Here is a 25,387-nt window from a genome sequence, read left to right as displayed (position 1 = left end):
CTTTGCACTCTGGGAGGGCGACATTGTGGAGTTGTTAACCGGGATGGAGAGGTCTTTCAGGGGCAGGCCTTCCCTGGGAGGAAGAGCAGTTCTGTCTTGTTGAGGTTGAGCTTGAGGTGGTGGGCCAACATCCAAGTTGAAATATCTGCCAGGCACGCAGTGATGCGTATCGCCACCTGGGTGTCAGAAGGGGGAAGGAGAAAAGTAGTTGAGTGTCATCCGCATAGCAATGATAGGAGAGACCATCTGAAGATATGATGGACCCGAGTGACTTGGTGTATAGAGAAGAGGAGAGGGCCTAGAACCAAGCCCTGGGGGACACCAGTAGTGAGAGTACGTGGTGCAGACACAGATCCTCTCCACGTTACCTTATAGGAGCGGCCTGCCAGGTAGGATGCAATCCAAGAGTGTGCAGCACCTGAGACACCCAGCCCTGAGAGGGTGGAGAGGAGGATCTGATGGTTCACGGTGTCGAAGGCAGATCTAGGATGAGAACAGAGGAGAGAGAGTGAGCTTTGGCAGTGTGGCTCAGTTGGTAGAGCATGACGCTTGCAACGCCAGGGTTGAAGGGTTTAATTCCCACGGGGGGTCCAGGGTTCAATTCCCATGGGGGGACCAGGATGAATATGTATGAACTTTCCAATTTGTAAGTCGCTCTGGATAAGAGCGTCTGCTAAATGACTTAAATGCAGTGCGTGACGCTGCATTTATGCAGAGCATGACGCTTGCAACGCCAGGGTTGAAGGGTTTAATTCCCACGGGGGGTCCAGGGTTCAATTCCCATGGGGGGACCAGGATGAATATGTATGAACTTTCCAATTTGTAAGTCGCTCTGGATAAGAGCGTCTGCTAAATGACTTAAATGCAGTGCAGGCCGCTTAAACCCTGGCAGGCCGCTCCAAGGTACACCTGTGTAATGATCATGCTGTTTAATCAGCTTCTTGATATGCCACACCTGTCAAGTGGATGGATTATCTTGGAAAATAAGAAATGCTCACTAACAGGGATGTAAACAAATTTGTGCACAACATTTGAGAGAAATACGTGTTTGTGCCTATGGAACATTTCTGGGATTTTTGATTTCAGCTCATGAAACATGGGACCAATGCTTTACATTTCGCATTTCTATTTTTGTTCATTGTATAATTATGACTATTTTCTACATGATGGGAGGACAGTATTATAGGATTAGTACTACTTTGGCATGTTGAATCATCCATGTCATGGATCCTGGTCAAAAGTAGTTCACTAAATAGGTAATAGGGAGCTATTTGGACTCACACCCGTTCTGCTCCACAGAGATCCAGCCACACCCTGTCTGCTCCACAGAGATCCAGCCACACCCTGTCTGCTCCACAGAGATCCAGCCAGCCAGAGACTGTTTATCAGCCTGCAGGCCTGGCCAGCACTCATCATGACTATATGGGCAATTTAGAAAGTACATTGAAATGAAAGATACTTACAGAAATGATTCAAACTGAACCAAATACTGCTCCATTCTGTAGAATAACTGATAGAAACATTCTCAGCAGATTCCGTCTGGCCCTAGTCATTACCCACAAGTCCAGACATGTCCTCTGCTCTGCTCTCATCTGTTCTCCTCTGTTCTCCCTTCTCCTTTTATCTGTTCCCTCTGTTCTCATCTGCTCTTCCCTCCTCTCCTCTCTCCTCCTCTCCTCTCCTCTCACATCCTCTCTTCTTCTCTCTTCTCCTCTCTTCTCCTCTCCTCTTCCCTCCTCTCCTCCTCCTCTCCTCCTCCTCTCCTCTTCCCTCCTCTCCTCTCCTCTTCCCTCCTGTTGTTGTCAGTGTTGCGATGTCCTCAGTGATGTGTTGTCCTCAATGTTGCGTTGTGTTGTCCTCAGTGTGGCGTTGTGTTGTCCTCATTGTTGTGTTGTCCTCAGTGTGGCGTTGTGTTGTCCTCATTGTTGTGTTGTCCTCAATGTTGTGTTGTCCTCAATGTTGTGTTGTCCTCAGTGTTGTGTTGTCCTCAGTGTTGCGTTGATTTGTTCTCAGTGTTGAGTTGTGTTGTCCTCATTGTTGTGTTGTCCTCAATGTTGTGTTGTCCTCAATGTTGTGTTGTCCTCAGTGTTGTGTTGTCCTCAGTGTTGCGTTGATTTGTTCTCAGTGTTGTGTTGTCCTCAGTGTTGCGTTGATTTGTTCTCAGTGTTGTGTTGTCCTCAGTGTGGCGTTGTGTTGTCCTCAGTGTTGCGTTGTGTTGTCCTCAGTGTTGCGTTGTGTTGTCCTTAGTGTTGTGTTGTTCTCAATGTTGTGTTGTCCACAATGTTGTGTTGTCCTCAGTGTTGTGTTGTCCTCAGTGTTGCGTTGAGTTGTCCTCATCGTTGTGTTGTCCTCAATGTTGTGTTGTCCTCAGTGTGGTGTTGTGTTGTCCTCATTGTTGTGTTGTCCTCAATGTTGTGTTGTCCTCAATGTTGTGTTGTCCTCAGTGTTGCGTTGAGTTGTTCTCAGTGTTGTGTTGTACTCAGTGTTGTGTTGTCCTCAGTGCTGCGTTGTGTTGTCCTTAGTGTTGTGTTGTGTTGTCCTCAGTGTTGTGTTGTGTTGTCCTCAGTGTTGCGTTGTGTTGTCCTTAGTGTTGCGTTGTGTTGTGTTGTCCTCAGTGTTGTGTTGTGTTGTCCTCAGTGTTGCGTTGTGTTGTCCTTAGTGTTGTGTTGTGTTGTCCTCAGTGTTGCGTTGTGTTGTCCTTAGTGTTGCATTGTGTTGTCCTTAGTATTGCGTTGTGTTGTCCTCAGTATTGTGTTGTGCTCAGTGTTGCGTTGTGTTGTCCTTAGTGTTGCGTTGTGTTGTCCTTAGTGTTGTGTTGTCCTCAGTGTTGTGTTGTCCTCAGTGTTGTGTTGTGTTGTCCTTAGTGTTGTGTTGTCCTCAGTGTTGTGTTGTCCTTAGTGTTGTGTTGTCCTTAGTGTTGTGTTGTCCTCAGTGTTGTGTTGTGTTGTCCTCAGTGTTGCGTTGTGTTGTCCTTAGTGTTGTGTTGTCCTTAGTGTTGCGTTGCGTTGTCCTTAGTGTTGTGTTGTGTTGTCCTCAGTGTTGCGTTGTGTTGTCCTTAGTGTTGCGTTGTGTTGTCCTCAGTGTTGTGTTGTGTTGTCCTTAGTGTTGCGTTGTGTTGTCCTTAGTGTTGCGTTGTGTTGTCCTCAGTGTTGCGTTGTGTTGTCCTTAGTGTTGCGTTGTGTTGTCCTTAGTGTTGCGTTGTGTTGTCCTTAGTGTTACGTTGTGTTGTCCTCAGTGTTGCGTTGTGTTGTCCTTAGTGTTGTGTTGTGTTGTCCTCAGTGTTGTGCTGTCTGATGTCTTTCTATTGTTTCTTGTTCTTGAATGATTTTGCTGTTGTTTGGATTTGCTATGGTGGTCAGAAAAATACATTTTCCATTGCCTCATGCCAAACAGAATTGCATTCAGTTGAGCACCAACATAACCACCCAACACAAAATGTAATTGCTGTGTAATTTCAACCATGTAAAGGCTCTATCTTTTGCAGCAGTGCTGTGTGATGCAGGTGAAGGCCTGTGGTACAGTGGTAGTGCAGGTTGTCATTGGATCTAGAGCTGCAGCTGCTGTGTTGCCCGCAGTGACCCTATGTAGAGTACATATCATGTTTGGGAGGCTATGACAGACATTGTGGTTGCTGTGACTATGTCTGGGCTTGGCCCTGCACTGGCTGAGCAATCAGCCACATGTTTGGGCTTTGTGTGTAGCCTTTCAGCCAACCCTTCCCTCTTGTGACCTCTGTCTCTCTCTCTATCTCCATCTCTCTCTCTTGCTCTCTTTCTCTTTTTTGGCATGGGAAACATATGTTTACATTACCAAAGAAAGTGAAATAGATAATAAACAAAAGTGAAATAAACAATAAAAAATGTTTTACAGTAGACATTACACTCGCAGAAGTTCTAAAATAATAAAGACATTTCAAATGTCATATTATGTCTGTATACAGTGTTGTAGCGATGTGCAAATAGTTAATGTACAAAAGGGAAAATAAGTAAACATAAATATGGGTTGTATTTACAATAGTGTTTGTTCTTTACTGGTTGCTCTTTTCTTGTGGCAACAGGTTGTAACGTCCGGGGTGTAGTGGAGGAAGAAGTCAGGCGCAACAAGCAGAGAGTTCAGGGTAGCGATACTTTACATACACCACACCAGTGAAAATGACACCAACTCAAATAAATGCCCCAAACAGGGGGTACTAAACAGTTCAGCAAAACACACCATACACAAACAACCGTGACTTACAGTCGAGTACTAACGTATACTGAAAATAATCCCGCACAACCAGCAGGCGGGTCGGCTGGTAAATAAAGCCCAACCAATTAACCTAACTCAACACAGGTGCAACTAATAAACAGACAAGGGGGGAAAAAAGGATCAGTGGCAGCTAATAGGCCGGTGACGACGACCGCCGAGCGCCACCCGAACAGGAAGGGGAGCCACCTTCGGTGGGAGTCGTGACACAGGTCACAAATCTTGCTGCTGTGATTGCACACTGTGGTATTTCACCCAATAGGGAGTTTATCAAAATTGGGTTTGTTTTCAAATTCTTTGTGGGTCTGTGTAATGTGAGGGAAATATGTGTAATATGTGTAAATTTATCTGTAGGCAATGGCTTTGTTATGGAGGTTTGGGAATCGCTTCCTTTTTGGTGCTTGTAGAATTTAACCGCTCTTTTCTGTATTTTGATAATTAGCGGGTATCGGCCTAATTCTGCTCTGCATGCATTATTTGGTGTTTTACATTGTACACGGAGGATATTTTAGCAGAATTCTGCATGCAGCATCTCAATTTGGTGTTTGTCCCATTTTGTGAAGTCTTGGTTGGTGAGTGGACCCCAGACCTCACAACCATAAAGGGCAATGGGTACTTTAACTGATTCTAGTATTTTTAACCAGATCCTAATTGGTATGTTGAATTTCATGTTCCTTTTGATGGCATAGAAGGCCCTTCTTGCCTTGTCTCTCAGATCGTTCACAGCATTGAAGTTACCTGCAGCGCTGATGTTTAGGCCGAGGTATGTATAGTTTTTGTGTGCTATAGGGCAACGGGGTCGAGATGGAATTTGTATTCGCGGTCCTGACAATTGGACCTTTTTTGGAACACCATTATTTTTGTCTTAGTGAGATTTTCTGTCAGGGCCCAGGTCTGTCTGAATCTGTGCAGAAGAACTAGGTGCTGCTGTAGGGCCTCCTTGTTTTTAATTTAATTATATATTTAATTTAACCTTTATTTAACTAGGCAAGTCAGTTAAGAACAAATTCTTATTTACTTATTTACGGCCTACCCCGGCCATACCCGGACGATGCTGGGCCACCCTATGGTACTCCCAATCACGGACGGATGTGATACAGCCTGGTTGGGGACAGAAGCACCAGATCATCAACAAACAGTAGACATTTGACTTCAGATTCTAGTAGGGTGAAGGTGCTGTAGACTGTTCTAGTGCCCTCGCCAATTCGTTGATATATATGTTGAAGCGGGTGGGGCTTAAGCTGCACCCCCCGCCCCCCCCCCCACCCCCACAGGCCCTGTGTAATTTTTTGTGTTTCTCTTAAATGCCAATTTTAACCACACACTTGTTGTTTGTGACATGGATTTTATAATGCCGTATGTTTTACCCCCAACACCACTTTCCATCATTTTCTATAGCAGACCCTCATGCCAAATTGAGTCGAAAGCTTTTTTGAAATCAACAAAGAATGAGAAGACTTTGCCTTTGTTTTGGTTTGTTTGTTTGTCAATTAGGGTGTGCAGGGTGAATAAGTGGGCTGTTGTACGGTCATTTGATAAAAAGCCAATTTGACATTTGCTCAGTACATTATTTTCGCTGAGGAAATGCATCATTCTGCTGTTTATGATAATGCCGTGGATTTTCCCAAGGTTGCTGTTGACGCAAATCCCACGGTAGTTAATGGGGTCAAATTTGTCTCCACTTTTGTGGATTGGGGTGATCAGTCCTTGGTTTCAAATATTGGGTAAGATGCCAGAATTGAGGATGATGTTAGAGTTTAAGTATAGCCAATTGGCATTTGTGATCTGTGTATTTTATCATCTAATTTAGGATACCATCAACCCCATATGCCTTTTTGGGTTGGAGGGTTTGTATTTTGTCCTGTAGTTCATTAAATATAATTGGAGATTCCAGTGGATTCTGGTAGTCTTTAATAGTTGATTCTAAGATTTGTATCTGATAATGTATATAGTTTTGCTGTTTGTTTGTTAAAAAGCCAAAAAGATTGGAGTAGTGGTTTATCCATACATTTCTGTTTTGGATAGATAACTATTCGTGTTGTTGTTTGTTTAGAGTTTTCCAATTTTCCCAGAAATGGTTAGATTCTATGTATTCTATGTATTCTTCAATTATATTGAGCTGATTTCTGACGTGCCGTTCCTTCTTTTTCAGTCGTATATTTCTGTATTGTTTTAGTGATTCACCATAGTGAAGGCGTTGACTCAGGTTTTCTGGGGCTGTATGTTTTTGGTTGGATAGGTTTCTCAATTTCTTTCTTAGGTTTTTGCATTCTTCATCAAACCATTTGTCATTGTTGTTCATTTTCTTAGGTTGCCTGCTTGACATTTTGAGATTTGATAGGGAAGCTGAGAGGTGAAATATACTGTTAAGGTTTTCTACTGCCAAGTTTACACCTTCACTATTACAGTGAAACATTTTGTCCAGGAAATTGCCTAGAAGGGGTTGAATTTGTTGTTGAATTTCTTCCCCCCTCCTCTCCCTCTCTTTCTCTCTGTCTCTCTCTCTCTCTCTTTCTCTCTGTCCAGCAAACCCAGTTCTATCCATGCAGCAGCTCTCAATCAAATGAGATAGTTTAAGGGGAACCGATTTCCTTCCTTAATACGAAACACACTATGTGTTTATTTTTTTGAAAAGTAAAGTTTATTTCTGGTGTTCTTTTATTGCAGAAGATTCCCTCTCACAGAGTGATTTGACATTTGTGCCTCTTGTGGTGACTGTGGAGGCTCTTGTCAGATCCCGCTGTGGGTCGGCTGTGCCAAGAGTGCAGCGCCACTTTCGACACAAACACCCCCATGCTACCGCAGCCGCAGCTATGGCAGACACAGCCAGCAGGCAAAAGCCACGGAGCCTCAGAGGATACTACTGTAGGCCTATCTATGGGTAATACTGTAGGCCTACCTACGGGTACTACCGTAGGCTTATCTACCCCCCCCTCTTTCTCTCCTCTCTCTCTCTCTCTCTCTCTCTCGCTATCTGTCTCCCTCTCTCTCTTTCTCTGTCTCTCTTTCTCCCTCTCTGTCCCTCTCTCTCTCTCTCTCTCTGTCTCTCTCTTTCTGTCTATCGAGGGATACTACTGTAGTCCTATCTCTGTGCCATAGAGAGGAGTACTGACATTTACATTTTACATTTTAGTCATTTAGCAGGCGCTCTAAATGAGAGCGGGTACTACTGTAGGCCTATCTACAGGTATTGCTGTAGGCCTATGTACGGGTATTACTGTAGGCCTATTTACGGGTACTACTGTAGGCCTATCTACAGGTACTACTGTAGGCCTATGTACGGGTGCTACTGGTGGCCTATGTACGGGTGCTACTGGTGGCCTATGTACGGGTACTACTGTAGGCCTATCTATGGGTACTACTGTAGACCTATGTACGGGTATTACTGTAGGCCTATTTACGGGTACTACTGTAGGCCTATCTACGGGTACTACTGTAGGCCTATCTAGGAGTACTACTGTAGGCCTATCTAGGAGTACTACTGTAGGCCTATCTACGGGTACTACTGTAGCCCTATCTAGGAGTACTACTGTAGGCCTATGTACGGGTACTACTGTAGGCCTATCTATGGGTACTACTGTAGGCCTATCTAGGGGTACTACTGTAGGCCTATCTAGGAGTACTACTGTAGACCTATGTACGGGTACTACTGTAGGCCTATCTACGGGTACTACTGTAGGCCTATGTACGGGTACTACTGTAGGCCTATGTACGGGTACTACTGTAGGCCTATCTAGGGGTACTACTGTAGCCCTATCTACGGGTACTACTGTAGGCCTATCTACGGGTACTACTGTAGGCCTATCTAGGGGTACTACTGTAGGCCTATCTAGGGGTACTACTGTAGGCCTATCTAGGGGTACTACTGTAGGCCTATCTACGGGTACTACTGTAGGCCTATCTACGGGTACTGCTGTAGGCCTATCTACGGGTACTGCTGTAGGCCTATCTACGGGTGCTACTGTAGGCCTATCTACGGGTGCTACTGTAGGCCTATCTACGGGTGCTACTGTAGGCCTATGTACGGGTGCTACTGTAGGCCTATGTACGGGTACTACTGTAGGCATATCTAGGAGTACTACTGTAGGCCTATGTACGGGTACTACTGTAGGCCTATCTACGGGTACTACTGTAGGCCTATCTATGGGTACTACTGTAGGCCTATCTACGGGTACTACTGTAGGCCTATCTATGGGTACTGCTGTAGGCCTATCTACGGGTACTGCTGTAGGCCTATGTACGGGTATTACTGTAGGCCTATTTACGGGTACTACTGTAGGCCTATTTACGGGTACTACTGTAGGCCTATCTACGGGTACTACTGTAGGCCTATTTACGGGTACTACTGTAGGCCTATCTACGGGTACTACTGTAGGCCTATGTACGGGTGCTACTGTAGGCCTATCTACGGGTGCTACTGTAGGCCTATGTACGGGTACTACTGTAGGCCTATCTATGGGTACTACTGTAGGCCTATGTACGGGTACTACTGTAGGCCTATCTATGGGTACTACTGTAGGCCTATGTACGGGTACTACTGTAGGCCTATCTAGGGGTACTACTGTAGCCCTATCTAGGGGTACTACTGTAGGCCTATCTATGGGTACTACTGTAGGCCTATCTATGGGTACTACTGTAGGCCTATCTAGGAGTACTACTGTAGGCCTATCTAGGAGTACTACTGTAGGCCTATCTAGGAGTACTACTGTAGGCCTATCTAGGAGTACTACTGTAGCCCTATCTATGGGTACTACTGTAGGCCTATCTAGGGGTACTACTGTAGGCCTATGTACGGGTACTACTGTAGGCCTATGTACGGGTACTACTGTAGCCCTATCTAGGGGTACTACTGTAGGCCTATGTACGGGTACTACTGTAGGCCTGTCTAGGGGTACTACTGTAGGCCTATCTAGGGGTACTACTGTAGGCCTATCTATGGGTACTACTGTAGGCCTATGTACGGGTACTACTGTAGGCCTATCTAGGAGTACTACTGTAGCCCTATCTAGGGGTACTACTGTAGGCCTATCTAGGGGTACTACTGTAGCCCTATCTAGGGGTACTACTGTAGGCCTATCTAGGGGTACTACTGTAGCCCTATCTAGGGGTACTACTGTAGGCCTATCTAGGGGTACTACTGTAGCCCTATCTAGGGGTACTACTGTAGCCCTATCTACGGGTACTACTGTAAGCCTATCTAGGGGTACTACTGTATTCCTATCTACGGGTACTACTGTAGGCCTATCTAGGGGTACTACTGTAGGCCTATCTATGGGTACTACTGTAGGCCTATCTAGGGGTACTACTGTAGCCCTATCTACGGGCACTACTGTAGGCATATCTACGGGCACTACTGTAGGCATATCTACGGGTACTACTGTAGGCCTATCTACGGGTACTACTGTAGGCCTATCTACGGGTACTACTCTAGGCATATCTACAGGTACTACTGTAGGCCTATCTAGGAGTACTACTGTAGGCCTATCTGTGCCATAGAGTGGAGTACAGACATTTACATTTTTACATTTTAGTAATTTAGCAGGTGCTCTGAATGAGAGCGGTACTTACAGTAGTGACAAGTGTACTAAAGTAGCACACTTTAGAGAAGTGTACTACGGTGTCTCTGTGTTTTGAAAGAAAGGAAATACCATGTTGCTATGTCACGGAATAACCGTAGCTCTATTTTTCAAAGAGGGCATGTTTGACGCCAATTACTGTGTCTCTGTGTTTTTCTTCCCCATTATAACAGAGTTGATCAGTGGCCTCTGTATTAGAAAGGGGTTCTGTCTGTGGTCTGGCAGGTGGCTGAGGTCCGTTAGACATCGCTCTTCAGAACATACTCTAAACAGCGACAGAACACTTTCCAGGAAGGTTTTTCTTTCCTTCCACCTTTTTTTTTTTGGTTTTTGTTCTTAAATACCCCCTACCACACATCTTTCTTTTCCTTGCTTGGCCACATTAGCTTTCAGTCTTTTTTTGCTTTTTAATTTGTTTGTGAGACATTCCTCCCCTCCCAATGTCTTTCTGCATTGTCAGGCAACGGATCTCTGGAAGGAATTCCTAGACCTCTGTAAATCTCTTCTGGCACACGAGCGCAAACATGATTCTTTCTTAAACGAGAAAGTTAAGTGCTTTAAATTCACATCGCTCATAAGGAGGAAAGAAGGGAGAAGAATGTTTTTCATTGACTTCTGTAATAAAATCACCCCTTTTTCTTTGTGGAGACGGAGAGGCACCTGGGAGCCATGTTTTCTCACTAGGAGGCGCTGTTTTGGGGTTGATACTCACACAGCACAGCAACGCACCTTTTCTCTCAGAGTCGTAAAAAAGATATAATAGAATGCAGTTTGTTCCTATGGATATTCTGTCTCTATGAATCAGTGTTTCTCCATCCCCGGGTCCAAATGAGCAGGCTTTTAGAAATGTGGTCATCACCCACCATGTATGGTCTGAATGTTGGGGATATGAATAGAGGTTTGTTGGGCTGGGAAGCCCTCCCTCGATCACGTACTGCCTGCATGTTCCCTCTCTAAACTTTACAGTTTGTGTTACTTGTAGATCCCAGATTGACTAGTTTGTATATGCAGGCAGTGGCAGAGAACAGAGCTTGTTTATCTTTCAAACTGACGTAATTCTATGATTATCTCTGGGTTTTATTGCAGCCCTGACCTGATCTCTTTCTGTCATAGTTGGACTGACCCAACAGAGGCCCATATGAACAAAATGTTCTCCCATAGACAATGCAGCAACAACCCAAAAAACAACAACAAAAAGGCATGCTGACGTACACTACCATTCAAAAGTTTGGTGTCACTTAGAAATGTCCTTGTTTTTGAAAGAAAAGCACATTTTTTGTCCATTAAAATAACATCAAATTGATCAGAAATAAATTGATCAGAAAATACAGTATTGTTTGCTGGCCTTCTAGGCAGTTTTCAGCTGTGCTAACATAATTAATTGCAAAAGGGTTTTCTAATGATCAATTAGCCTTTTAAAATTATAAACAGGAGTGATGGTTGCTGATAATGGGCCTATGTAGATATTGTAGATATTCCATGAAAAATCCTCCATTTCCAGCTACAATAGTCATTGACAACATTAACAATGTCTACACTGTATTTCTGATCAATTTGATGTTATTTTAATGGACAAAAAATTAGCTTTTCTTTCAAAAACAAGGACATTTCTAAGTGACCCCAAACTTTTGATCGGTAGTGTACGTGCATAGGAAGGAAATCAACGAAAAACAAAGAGGGGAGACAGAATGGAAAAATGAAAGGAGGGCTGAATAAGGGGAAAGAGGAGGATGGAATTTGGCACATCTGTTACCTTGGTAGTCCTCTTAATTATGTCTGATGCTGTGGAGGTGGAGAGGTGGTCAGAGATGAGTCTGTCTGTATGTCTAAATCCAAAATGGCACCTCATTCCCTATATAGTGCACTACTTTTGACCAGGGACCATAAAAGAGCCCTATGAGCCCTGGTCAAAAGTAGTGCACTACATACTCTTCATAAATTTACAATTGGCTCATTCATCCCCCTCCTCTCCCCCTGTAACTATTCCCCAGGTCGTTGCTGCAAATGAGAACGTGTTCTCAGTCAACTTACCTGGTAAAATAACGGTAAAATAAATAAAATAAAAATAATAATAATCTATACTGTCATTTCATATATATTTAAAGAATGCAGTTTGGATGCTTCTCAAAGGTCTTTCATTCAGACTGATAACGTTATCAAGTCAGACCAGTGTCCTAAGAACAAGAGCTATGACCAGATGGTTTCAATCCAGTTATGAAACTATGTTGTTTTGATCATTTGTGTCTCCTCCTTGTGTTCTGACCGTCCTTTAACAGAATGTAGGATTTGTTACAAATGGCACCCAGTTCCCTATATAGTGCACTACCTTTGACCAGGACCTATAGGGCTCCCATAGGGCCCTGGTCAGAAGTTGTGCACTATGTAGGGAATAGAATGCCATTCAGGACCCACATGTAGTTAGATTATATATTTTGCACTGGCTGAAGAGGAATGTTGAAATTGGTTTTGGATACCCCAGATTTACAGCTCTCAAACGTTTGTAAATAATTTACGAGTTGATTGGTTTGCCACAGAATCTCAATAAACACAATTCCGGTATGTGTTGCACAACACATAATAAAAGCTTCTGTAGCTAAGTAATTGGGGAAATATTTTTATTTGATTTGGATAAAACATGCAAAAGGAATTAATGTTACACCATAGCAGTGAAATTGAAGTAAAATTCTTAACCAAATTGTATTTATTTTAAAATGTAAAAATTATTTTATTATTTTATTTAAAATATTTTATTTTATTTTATTTTATTCCTCATGTGACACATTTCAATTGGATTGAAATGTGTAATTTATTTTGGAATCCAACTCAGTACAGTTTATCTATGTATGAAATACGAGGTCGTACACTATAAGATGTATCTATGTATGAAATACGGGGTCGTACACTATAAGATTTATCTATGTATGATATATGGGGTCATACAGTATAGGGTTTATCTATGTATGATATATGGCGTCGTACACTATAAGATTTATCTATGTGTAACGGTTTTCCTCTTCCTCTTCATCAGAAGAGGAGGAGCAGGGATTGAACCAAAATGCAGCGGAGTTTGAAGACATGATTTATTAAAGAAAAACACGAAAACACGAACTTGACTAAACTAACAAAACAACAAACTGTGTAGACAGATCTGGACGACGGACTCACATAACACGAAGAACGCACGAACAGGGAAAAGAGCCTACACATAAAAATGACGATGAACAAAACAAACCGAACAGTCCCGTATGGTGTGACAAACACAGACACAGGAGACAACCACCCACAACGAACACTGTGAAACAACCTACCTAAATATGACTCTTAATTAGAGGAACGCCAAACACCTGCCTCTAATTAAGAGCCATACCAGGCAACCCATAAACCAACATAGAAACAGAAAACATAAAATGCCCACCCAAACTCACGTCCTGACCAACTAACACATACAACAAACTAACAGAAATAGGTCAGGAACGTGACATAACCCCCCCCCCATAAGGTGCGAACTCCGGGTGCACCAGCACAAAGTCTAGGGGAGGGTCTGGGTGGGCATCTGACCACGGTGGTGGCTCAGGCTCAGGGCGAGGTCCCCACCCCACCATAGTCAATCCCAGCTTCCATCTCCCCCTACAAATGACCACCCTCATACTACACCCACTTAATCCTTTGGGTAACATCAATACAAGGGGCAGCCCCAGGATAGAGGGATAGCTCAGGACAGAGGGATAGCTCAGGATAGAGAGGTAGCTCAGGATAGAGGGGCAACTCCGGACTGAAAGGCAGCTCCGGACAGAGAGACAGCTCTGGACTGAGGGGCAGTTCTGGGTAAATAGCCGCTCTGGGCTGAGGGACAGCTCATGACTGGCTGACGGTTCTGGACGCTCATGGCTGGCTGACGGCTCTTGACGCTCATGGCTGGCTGACGGCTCTGGACGCTCATGGCTGGCTGACGGCTCTGGACGCTCATGGCTGGCTGACGGCTCTGGACGCTCATGGCTGGCTGACGGCTCTGGACGCTCATGGCTGGCTGACGGCTCTGGACGCTCATGGCTCACTGACGGCTCTGGCAGATCCTGTCTGGTTGGCGGCCCTGGCAGATCCTGTCTGGTTGGCGGCTCTGGCAGATCCTGTCTGGTTGGCGGCTCTGGCAGATCCTGTCTGGTTGGCGGCTCTGGCAGATCCTGTCTGGTTGGCGGCTCTGGCAGATCCTGTCTGGTTGGCGGCTCTGGCAGATCCTGACTGACGACTTGCTCTAGCGGCTCCTGACTGACTATCGGCTCTGACGGCTCGGGACAGACGGGCGGCTCTAATGGCTCGGGACAGACGGATGGCTCAGACGGCGCTGGGGAGACGGATGGCACAAACGGCGCTGGGGAGACGGATGGCTCAGACGGCGCTGGGGAGACGGATGGCTCAGACGGCGCTGCGGAGACGGATGGCTCAGACGGCGCTGCGGAGACGGATGGCTCAGACGGCGCTGCGGAGACGGATGGCTCAGACTGCTCTTGTCTGGCGGAAGGCTTTGGCTGCTCCTGTCTGGCGGAAGGCTCTGTAGGCTCATGGCAGACGGGCAGCTTTGCAGGCTCATGGCAGACAGGCAGTTCATGCGCCGTTGGGCAGACGGCAGACTCTGGCCGGCTGAGACGCACTGTAGGCCTGGTGCGTGGTGCCGGAACTGGAGGCACCTGACTGAGGACACGCACTTCAAGCCTAGTGCGGGGAGCAGGGACAGGGCACACTGACCTCTCGAAGCGCACTATATGCCTGGTGCGTGGTACCGGACTGAGGGCACGCACCTCAGGACGAGTGCGGGGAGAAACAACAGTGTGCACAGGACTTAGGAGACGCACATGTGGCTTAGTGGGCGGTGCCGGAACTGGAGGCACTGGGCTGGAGACACGCACCATAGGGAGAGTGCGTGGAGGAGGAACAGGGCTCTGAAAACGCACTGGAAGCCTGGTGCGTAGTGTAGGCACTGGTGGTACTGGGCTGGGGCGGGGAGGTAGTGCCGGAAATACCGGACCGTGCAGGCGTACTGGCTCCCTTGAGCACTGAGCCTGCCCAACCTTACCTGGTTGAATGGTCCCCGTCGCCCGACCAGTGCGGGGAGGTGGAATAACCCGCACCGGGCTATGTAGACGAACCGGGGACACCATGCGTAAGGCTGGTGCCATGTAAGCCGGCCCGAGGAGACGCACTGGAGACCAGACGCGTTGAGCCGGCCTCATGACACCTGGCTCAATGCCCAATCTAGCCCTACCAGTGCGGGGAGGTGGAATAACCCGCACTGGGCTATGCACTCGTACAGGAGACACCGTGCGCTCTACTGCGTAACACGACGTCTGCCCGTACTCCCGCTCTCCACGGTAAGCCTGGGAAGTGGGCGCAGGTCTCCTACCTGCCCTTAGCCCACTACCTCTTATCCCCCCCCCAAGAAATTTTTGGGTGGTACTCACGGGCTTTTCGGGCTTCCGTGCTAGACGCGTCCCCTCATAACTCCGGTTCCCTTCTCCGGTTGCCTCTGCTCTCCTCAGTGCCTCCAGCTGTTCCCATGGGAGGCGATCCCTACCAGCCAGGATCTCCTCCCATGTGTAGCAACCTTTCCCGTCCAATACATCGTCCCAAGTCCATTCCTCCTTCTTTTTCTGTCCCTTACTCCGTTTACACCGCTGCTTGGTTCTGGACATTTGGTGGGTGGTTCTGTAACGGTTTTCCTCTTCCTCTTCATCAGAAGAGGAGGAGCAGGGATTGAACCAAAATGCAGCGGAGTTTGAAGACATGATTTATTAAAGAAAAACACGAAAACACGAACTTGACTAAACTAACAAAACATCAAACGGTGTAGACAGATCTGGACGACGGACTCACATAACACGAAGAACGCACGAACAGGGAAAAGAGCCTACACATAAAAATGACGATGAACAAAACAAACCGAACAGTCCCGTATGGTGCGACAAACACAGACACAGGAGACAACCACCCACAACGAACACTGTGAAACCACCTACCTAAATATGACTCTTAATTAGAGGAACGCCAAACACCTGCCTTTAATTAAGAGCCATACCAGGCAACCCATAAACCAACATAGAAACAGAAAACATTGAATGCCCACCCAAACTCACGTCCTGACCAACTAACACATACAACAAACTAACAGAAATAGGTCAGGAACGTGACACTATGTATGATATATGGCACAGGTGTCAAACTCATTCCACGGAGGGCCGAGTGTCTGCGGGTTTTCGCTCCTCCCTTGTACTTGATTGATGAATTAACATCACTAATTAGTTAGGAACTCCCCACACCTGGTTGTCTAGGGCTTTATTGAAAGGAAAAACCAAAAACCTGCAGACACTAGGCCCTCCGTGGAATGAGTTTGACACCCCTGATATATGGGGTCATACAGTATAGGGTTTATCTATGTGTGAAATATGGGGTCATACAGTATAGGGTTTATCTATGTATGAAATATGGGGTCATACAGTATAGGGTTTATCTATGTATGAAATATGGGGTCACACAGTGTAGGGTTTATCTATGTATGAAATATGGGGTCATACAGCGTAGGGTTTATCTATGTATGAAATAGAGGGTCACACAGTGTAGGGTTTATCTATGTATGAAATATGGGGTCACACAGTGTAGGGTTTATCTATGTATGAAATATGGGGTCATACAGCGTAGGGTTTATCTATGTATGAAATAGAGGGTCACACAGTATAGGGTTTATCTATGTATGAAATAGAGGGTCACACAGTATAGGGTTTATCTATGTATGAAATAGAGGGTCACACAGTATAGGGTTTATCTATGTATGAAATAGAGGGTCACACAGTATAGGGTTTATGACACTCAGTATTATCTTTGTAAGATCCAACACACACTTTGCTAACTTTTTAACTTGTAAATCACAGAGAGATTTGAATAAATGTTTTGACAAAGTCATTTCTCTACGTTGGATCTTGATGTTCTGTTCAATGTATTCACATTGTTTGATGCCAGTTTATCCATGTTGGTCAAATACCAACAATGGTGTTTGCCAACAAGAACACAATCACACAATATTTCTTGTGTAGATAATTCTGTCTCCACCAGTAAATGATATGTCAGTGAACACAGTGGTGTAAAGTAAAAATACTTTTAAGTTATACTTAAGTCGTTTTTTGGGGTACCTGTACTTTACTTTACTATTTATATTTTTGACAACTTTTACTTTTACTTCACTACATTCCTAAAGAAAATGATGAACTTTTTACTCCATACATTTTTACTGATAATTGTTACACGATAATGTTACACGATAATGGTCCAATTCACGAACTAATTAAGGGAACATTCCTGGTCATCCCTACTGCCTCTGATCTGGCGGACTAACGGACTCACAAAACACATTCTTTGATAATAAATTATGTCTGAGTGTTGGAGTGTGCCCCTGGCTATCCGTAAATTAAAAAGATTAGCTTAATATAAGGAATTTGAAACGATTTATACTTTTACTTTTGGTACTTTAGTATATTTTAGCAATTACATTTACTTTTGATACTTAAGTATACAGTTGAAGTTGGAAGTTTACATACACTTAGGTTGGAGTCATTAAAACGTATTTTCAACGACTCCACAAATTTCTTGTTAACAAACTATAGTTTTGGCAAGTCGGTTAGGACATCTACTTTGTGCTTGACACAAGTCATTTTTCCAACAATTGTTTACAGACAGATTATTTAACTAATAATTCACTGTATCACAATTCCAGTGGGTCAGAAGTTTACATACACTAAGTTGACTGTGCCTTTAAACAGCTTGGACAATTCCAGAAAATGATGTCATGGCTTTAGAAGCTTCTGATAGGCTAATTGACATAATTTGAGTCATTTGGAGGTGTACCTGTAGATGTATTTCAAGGCCTACCTTCAAACTCAGTGCCTCTTTGCTTGACATCATGGGGAAATCAAAAGAAATCAGCCAAGACCTCAGAAAACAAATTGGAGACCGGTAGGTACCACGTTCATCTGTAAAAACAATAGTACGCAAGTATAAACAGCATGGGACCACGCAGCCGTCATACCGCTGATGAAGGAGACGAGTTCTGTCTCCTAGAGATGAACGTACTTTGGTGCGTAAAGTGCAAATCAATCCCAGAACAACAGCAAAGGACCTTGTGAAGATGCTGGAGGAAACGTGTACAAAAGTATCTATATCCACAGTAAAACGAGTCCTATATCGACATAACCTGAAAGGCCGCTCAGCAAGGTAGAAGCCACTGCTCCAAAACCGCCATTTAAAAGCCAGCCTACGGTTTGCAACTGCACATGGGAACGAATATCGTACTTTTTGGCGAAATGTCCTCTGGTCTGATGAAACAAAAATAGAACTGTTTGGCCATAATGACCATCGTTATGTTTGGAGGAAAAAGGGGGAGGCTTCCAAGCCGAAGAACACCATCCCAACCGTGAAGCACGGGGGTGGCAGCATCGTGTTGTGGGGGTGCTTTGCTGCAGAGGGGACTGGTGCACTGCACAAAATAGATAGCATCATGAGGCAGAAACATTATGTGGATTTATTGAAGCAACATCTCAAGACATCAATCACAAAGTTAAAGCTTGGTCGCAAACGGGTCTTCCAAATGGACAATGACCCCAAGCATACTTCCAAAGTTATGGCAAAATGGCTTAAGGACAACAAAGTCAAGTCATTGGAGTGGCCATCACAAAGCCCTGATCTTAATAGTATAGAACATTTGTGGGCAGAACTGAAAAAGCGTGTGCGAGCAAGGCCTACAAACCTGACTCAGTTACACCAGCTCTGTCAGGAGGAATGGGCCAAAATTCACCCAACTTATTGTGGGAAGCTTGTGGAAGGCTACCTGAAATGTTTGACCAAAGTTAAACAATTTAAAGGCAATGCTAACAAATACTAATTGAGTGTATGTAAACTTCTGACCCACTGGGAATGTGATGAAAGAAATAAAAGCTGAAATAAATAATTCTCTCTTCTATTATTCTGACATTTCACATTCTTAAAATAAAGTGGTGCTCGTAACTGACCTAAAACAGGGAATTTTTACTCTGATTAAATGTCAGGAATTGTAAATAACTGAGTTTAAAAGTATTTGGCTAAGGTGAATGTAAACTTCCGACATCAACTGAATTTAAAACCAAATACTTTTAGACTTTTACTTAAGTAGTATTTTACTGGGTAAACTTTACATTTTTCTTGAGTCATTTTCTATTAAAGTATCTTTACTTTTACTCAAGTATGACAATTGGGTACTTTTTCCACCACTGAGTGATCAACAGCCACAGCCTCCGCCTGCTATTACACTTTGGATGAATCACCACAGAAATAAAACATCTGGCTTAGATAGCAACATTTCTGTGCATGGTGATTATATATGGAGTTTGGTAAACACCACTCGTTTTAGCCCTGACAATGTTTTTCCTGGAGTTTCCCCCACATCCTCGCCTTCCTCCCATGTCAGGCAGTTACAACATCTGCTTCCCAAATGGCACCCTATTCCCTCAACTGTACAGTGTACTACTTTTTAACACAGCCCTATATGCCCTGGTCAAAAAGAGTGCACAATAAAGGGAATAGGGTACCATTTGGGAAGCAACCAAAGTCCTGAATTATTATATTACCAATGTACTGGACATGTACATTCCACCAAAGGGTGTGAATAAGGTCAGCGTATGTGTGTCCCAGATGGCATCCTACTTAATGCACATTTCTTTCTTACATTTTAATAATTTAGCAGACGCTCTTATCCAGTGCCACTTACAGTACTGAGTGCATACATTCTCACACTGGTCCCCTGTTGGAATCAAACACACAAGCCTGTCTTTGCAAGGACCATGCCCTACCAACTGAGCCACACGGGACCTTACGGGCCCTGGTCAAAAGTAATGTACTATAAAGTGAATAGGATGCCATTTGGGAGGCAGGTCCATATGTGTGTGATCTTATTATGTTTTTGAACCCTTTCCTCTCTGCCTCTACAGTTGCTGCGTCTGGTGACGGTGCCTGAGAAGCGCTGGAGAGCCCGGTCAGGTGGGGGTCAAGGGCCGGAAGGACGGAGCAAGGGAGAGGAGGAGGACGAGTGGTTCGAGAGTGGCGACTGTGATGACGAGGATGACTGTGCTGGGGTGTCGGGGCTCGGGCCACCCCCTCACCGTAAACGCTTACGTATCTTTGCAGGTCAGTCAGACAAACGTCGCCATGTATTCACTTTTATTTTAGTCACAACTCCAGTCCCTGAAGGTCACTGTCCTTCTGGTTTTGTGTGTCTCTGATAAGTTAAGACTGAGTAAAGTAGCAGCAGTAGCTGACAAGCTAAAGAGGAGAACATTCTGGCTAAGGCCATCCAGTGTTGGAGCATCAGCTCCCCCCATTATCAGGAGCATGGAGAAGAGAGCGGTGTTGAGATCTCCTGGTCCAGACCACTGGAAGTGGTGAACCTGCTGGATTCCTGCTTTAACCTCAGGACCCCTGGTCTCACTCCCCAGAACCCTGGTCTCACTCCCCAGAACCCTGGTCTCACTCCCCAGAACCCTGGTCTCACTCCCCAGAACCCTGGCCTCACTGCCCAGGCCCCTGGCCTCACTCTCCAGAACCCTGGTCTCACTCTCCAGAACCCTGGTCTCACTCCCCAGAACCCTAGCCTCACTCTCCAGAACCCTGGCCTCACTCTCCAGAACCCTGGCCTCACTCTCCAGAACCCTGGCCTCACTCTCCAGAACCCTGGCCTCACTCTCCAGAACCCTGGCCTCACTCTCCAGAACCCTGGCCTCACTCTCCAGAACCCTGGCCTCACTCTCCAGAACCCTGGCCTCACTCTCCAGAACCCTGGCCTCACTCTCCAGAACCCTGGTCTCACTCCCCAGAACCCTGGCCTCACTGCCTAGGCCCCTGGCCTCACTCTCCAGAACCCTGGCCTCACTCTCCAGAACCCTGGTCTCACTTCTTCCCTGCCCAATGAACCCAAATCTCTGCCACAACAACCAACCCTGTCAGGAGGACCCTTGGCCTGGGTGTTTGCTCAGCTGCACTGGCTTTGTGTCCGTGTATCGTAGCCTCTTGTTCCTGACCTCGCTCTGTTGTTTCCACTTCTTCTCTTTCTTTTCTCTGAATGCTTTGTTGCTTCATTTGTTCTGTGTTTGGTTTGAGAGAGAATGTCGGTTCTTTCTTTCGTAACGATGGCTGGCTGGTTGGCGGTGGGTGAGGAGGTCAAGAGGCTGCTGGTTGAGGTGAGCACTGAGCTGGCTACGTGAGGAAGCCTTCTACTTCCTACCACATGGTAACTCTGTTAGACCAGAGGGGCAACACTTACAGACGTCACATAAAACTCTCTGCTCTGTCCCTGTCAGGATCTTTGACAGTGAGTGAGTCAGATTCACAGCAATACAAATCAAATATTTTCACCAGTTAATTCTTATTAATTCTCCACAAACTCATATCATGTTTTTTTCCTATTTCTTCTCATCAATGTAACTAACAGCCATCGAGGTGAATATAACACCTCATATTAACTGAAGGAAGCTCAACAGCAATTAAAGTGGAACTTGTGAACCTAAACCACACTCAGGATTAGCCCTAAAGAGTTGCACGTTACTTCAGAATTTCTGTCTTCAGGCTACAAAGTATTGCTGTTTATTTTTGTTTTTTGCCTTCCAATGAATGACTGATGTAGACCTCTGAAACCAAGTGTGTCTCCACCCCTCTCTGAGGTGTCAGCAACATGGGTTTATTCTCTCTCTGGGGTATCAGCAACATGGGTTTATTCTCTCTCTGAGGTGTCAGCAACATGGGTTTACTCTCTCTCTGGGGTGTCAGCAACATGGGTTTATTCTCTCTCTCTGGGGTATCAGCAACATGGGTTTATTCTCTCTCTCTGGGGTGTCAGCAACATGGGTTTATTCTCTCTCTGGGGTGTCAGCAACATGGGTTTATTCTCTCTCTGAGGTGTCAGCAACATGGGTTTATTCTCTCTCTGAGGTATCAGCAACATGGGTTTATTCTCTCTCTGAGGTATCAGCAACATGGGTTTATTCTCTCTCTGAGGTATCAGCAACATGGGTTTATTCTCTCTCTGAGGTATCAGCAACATGGGTTTATTCTCTCTCTCTGGGGTGTCAGCAACATGGGTTTATTCTCTCTCTGAGGTATCAGCAACATGGGTTTATTCTCTCTCTGAGGTATCAGCAACATGGGTTTATTCTCTCTCTGAGGTGTCAGCAACATGGGTTTATTCTCTCTCTGGGGTGTCAGCAACATGGGTTTATTCTCTCTCTCTGGGGTGTCAGCAACATGGGTTTATTCTCTCTCTGGGGTATCAGCAACATGGGTTTATTCTCTCTCTCTGGGGTGTCAGCAACATGGGTTTATTCTCTCTCTGGGGTGTCAGCAACATGGGTTTATTCTCTCTCTGGGGTGTCAGCAACATGGGTTTATTCTCTCTCTGGGGTGTCAGCAACATGGGTTTATTCTCTCTCTGAGGTATCAGCAACATGGGTTTATTCTCTCTCTGGGGTATCAGCAACATGGGTTTATTCTCTCTCTGAGGTGTCAGCAACATGGGTTTATTCTCTCTCTCTGGGGTGTCAGCAACATGGGTTTATTCTCTCTCTGAGGTATCAGCAACATGGGTTTATTCTCTCTCTGAGGTATCAGCAACATGGGTTTATTCTCTCTCTGGGGTATCAGCAACATGGGTTTATTCTCTCTCTGAGGTATCAGCAACATGGGTTTATTCTCTCTCTGAGGTATCAGCAACATGGGTTTATTCTCTCTCTGAGGTATCAGCAACATGGGTTTATTCTCTCTCTCTGGGGTGTCAGCAACATGGGTTTATTCTCTCTCTGAGGTATCAGCAACATGGGTTTATTCTCTCTCTGAGGTATCAGCAACATGGGTTTATTCTCTCTCTGAGGTGTCAGCAACATGGGTTTATTCTCTCTCTGGGGTATCAGCAACATGGGTTTATTCTCTCTCTGGGGTGTCAGCAACATGGGTTTATTCTCTCTCTGGGGTGTCAGCAACATGGGTTTATTCTCTCTCTGGGGTATCAGCAACATGGGTTTATTCTCTCTCTGGGGTGTCAGCAACATGGGTTTATTCTCTCTCTGAGGTATCAGCAACATGGGTTTATTCTCTCTCTGAGGTGTCAGCAACATGGGTTTATTCTCTCTCTGGGGTGTCAGCAACATGGGTTTATTCTCTCTCTGGGGTGTCAGCAACATGGGTTTACTCTCTCTCTGGGGTGTCAGCAACATGGGTTTATTCTCTCTCTCTGGGGTGTCAGCAACATGGGTTTATTCTCTCTCTGAGGTATCAGCAACATGGGTTTATTCTCTCTCTGAGGTGTCAGCAACATGGGTTTATTCTCTCTCTGAGGTATCAGCAACATGGGTTTATTCTCTCTCTGGGGTGTCAGCAACATGGGTTTATTCTCTCTCTGGGGTGTCAGCAACATGGGTTTATTCTCTCTCTGGGGTGTCAGCAACATGGGTTTATTCTCTCTCTGAGGTATCAGCAACATGGGTTTATTCTCTCTCTGGGGTATCAGCAACATGGGTTTATTCTCTCTCTCTCTGAGGTGTCAGCAACATGGGTTTATTCTCTCTCTGGGGTGTCAGCAACATGGGTTTATTCTCTCTCTCTGAGGTGTCAGCAACATGGGTTTATTCTCTCTCTCTGAGGTATCAGCAACATGGGTTTATTCTCTCTCTCTGAGGTGTCAGCAACATGGGTTTATTCTCTCTCTGGGGTATCAGCAACATGGGTTTATTCTCTCTCTCTGAGGTGTCAGCAACATGGGTTTATTCTCTCTCTGAGGTGTCAGCAACATGGGTTTATTCTCTCTCTGGGGTATCAGCAACATGGGTTTATTCTCTCTCTGGGGTGTCAGCAACATGGGTTTATTCTCTCTCTGAGGTATCAGCAACATGGGTTTATTCTCTCTCTGAGGTATCAGCAACATGGGTTTATTCTCTCTCTCTGAGGTGTCAGCAACATGGGTTTATTCTCTCTCTGGGGTGTCAGCAACATGGGTTTATTATCTCTCTCTGGGGTATCAGCAACATGGGTTTATTCTCTCTCTGAGGTATCAGCAACATGGGTTTATTCTCTCTCTGAGGTATCAGGAACATGGGTTTATTCTCTCTCTGAGGTATCAGCAACATGGGTTTATTCTCTCTGAGGTATCAGCAACATGGGTTTATTCTCTCTCTCTGAGGTGTCAGCAACATGGGTTTATTCTCTCTCTGGGGTATCAGCAACATGGGTTTATTCTCTCTCTGAGGTATCAGCAACATGGGTTTATTCTCTCTCTGAGGTATCAGCAACATGGGTTTATTCTCTCTCTCTGAGGTATCAGCAACATGGGTTTATTCTCTCTCTGAGGTATCAGCAACATGGGTTTATTCTCTCTCTGAGGTATCAGCAACATGGGTTTATTCTCTCTCTCTGAGGTATCAGCAACATGGGTTTATTCTCTCTCTGAGGTATCAGCAACATGGGTTTATTCTCTCTCTGAGGTATCAGCAACATGGGTTTATTCTCTCTCTGAGGTATCAGCAACATGGGTTTATTCTCTCTCTCTGAGGTATCAGCAACATGGGTTTATTCTCTCTCTCTGGGGTGTCAGCAACATGGGTTTATTCTCTCTCTGAGGTATCAGCAACATGGGTTTATTCTCTCTCTGGGGTATCAGCAACATGGGTTTATTCTCTCTCTGAGGTATCAGCAACATGGGTTTATTCTCTCTCTGGGGTGTCAGCAACATGGGTTTATTCTCTCTCTCTGAGGTATCAGCAACATGGGTTTATTCTCTCTCTGGGGTGTCAGCAACATGGGTTTACTCTCTCTCTGGGGTGTCAGCAACATGGGTTTATTCTCTCTCTGAGGTATCAGCAACATGGGTTTATTCTCTCTCTGGGGTGTCAGCAACATGGGTTTATTCTCTCTCTGAGGTATCAGCAACATGGGTTTATTCTCTCTCTGGGGTATCAGCAACATGGGTTTATTCTCTCTCTCTGGGGTGTCAGCAACATGGGTTTATTCTCTCTCTCTGGGGTGTCAGCAACATGGGTTTATTCTCTCTCTGGGGTGTCAGCAACATGGGTTTATTCTCTCTCTCTGGGGTGTCAGCAACATGGGTTTATTCTCTCTCTGAGGTATCAGCAACATGGGTTTATTCTCTCTCTGAGGTGTCAGCAACATGGGTTTATTCTCTCTCTGGGGTATCAGCAACATGGGTTTATTCTCTCTCTCTGGGGTGTCAGCAACATGGGTTTATTCTCTCTGGGGTGTCAGCAACATGGGTTTATTCTCTCTCTGAGGTATCAGCAACATGGGTTTATTCTCTCTCTGGGGTGTCAGCAACATGGGTTTATTCTCTCTCTGAGGTGTCAGCAACATGGGTTTATTCTCTCTCTGAGGTATCAGCAACATGGGTTTATTCTCTCTCTGAGGTATCAGCAACATGGGTTTATTCTCTCTCTGGGGTGTCAGCAACATGGGTTTATTCTCTCTCTGGGGTATCAGCAACATGGGTTTATTCTCTC

At 45.2% G+C, this 25,387-nt stretch overlaps 1 protein-coding gene across 1 annotated transcript in view; it reads left to right on the top strand.

Moving 5' to 3' along the window:
* The window catches only part of gpc3 (glypican 3), a 413,930-nt gene that overhangs the window by 249,295 nt on the left and 139,248 nt on the right, over positions 1–25,387 (top strand). Inside the window, exon 7 of the mRNA XM_055888482.1 lies at positions 19,826–20,021. Coding sequence (XP_055744457.1) covers positions 19,826–20,021 — 196 coding nt within the window. The remainder of the gene's footprint in view (positions 1–19,825; positions 20,022–25,387) is intronic.

Source organism: Salvelinus fontinalis, chromosome 29 (assembly GCF_029448725.1).
Source record: "Salvelinus fontinalis isolate EN_2023a chromosome 29, ASM2944872v1, whole genome shotgun sequence".
NCBI lineage: Eukaryota > Metazoa > Chordata > Actinopteri > Salmoniformes > Salmonidae > Salvelinus > Salvelinus fontinalis.
Note: the sequence above shows the minus strand (reverse complement) of the source record. Positions and strands in the feature narration are given on the sequence as shown.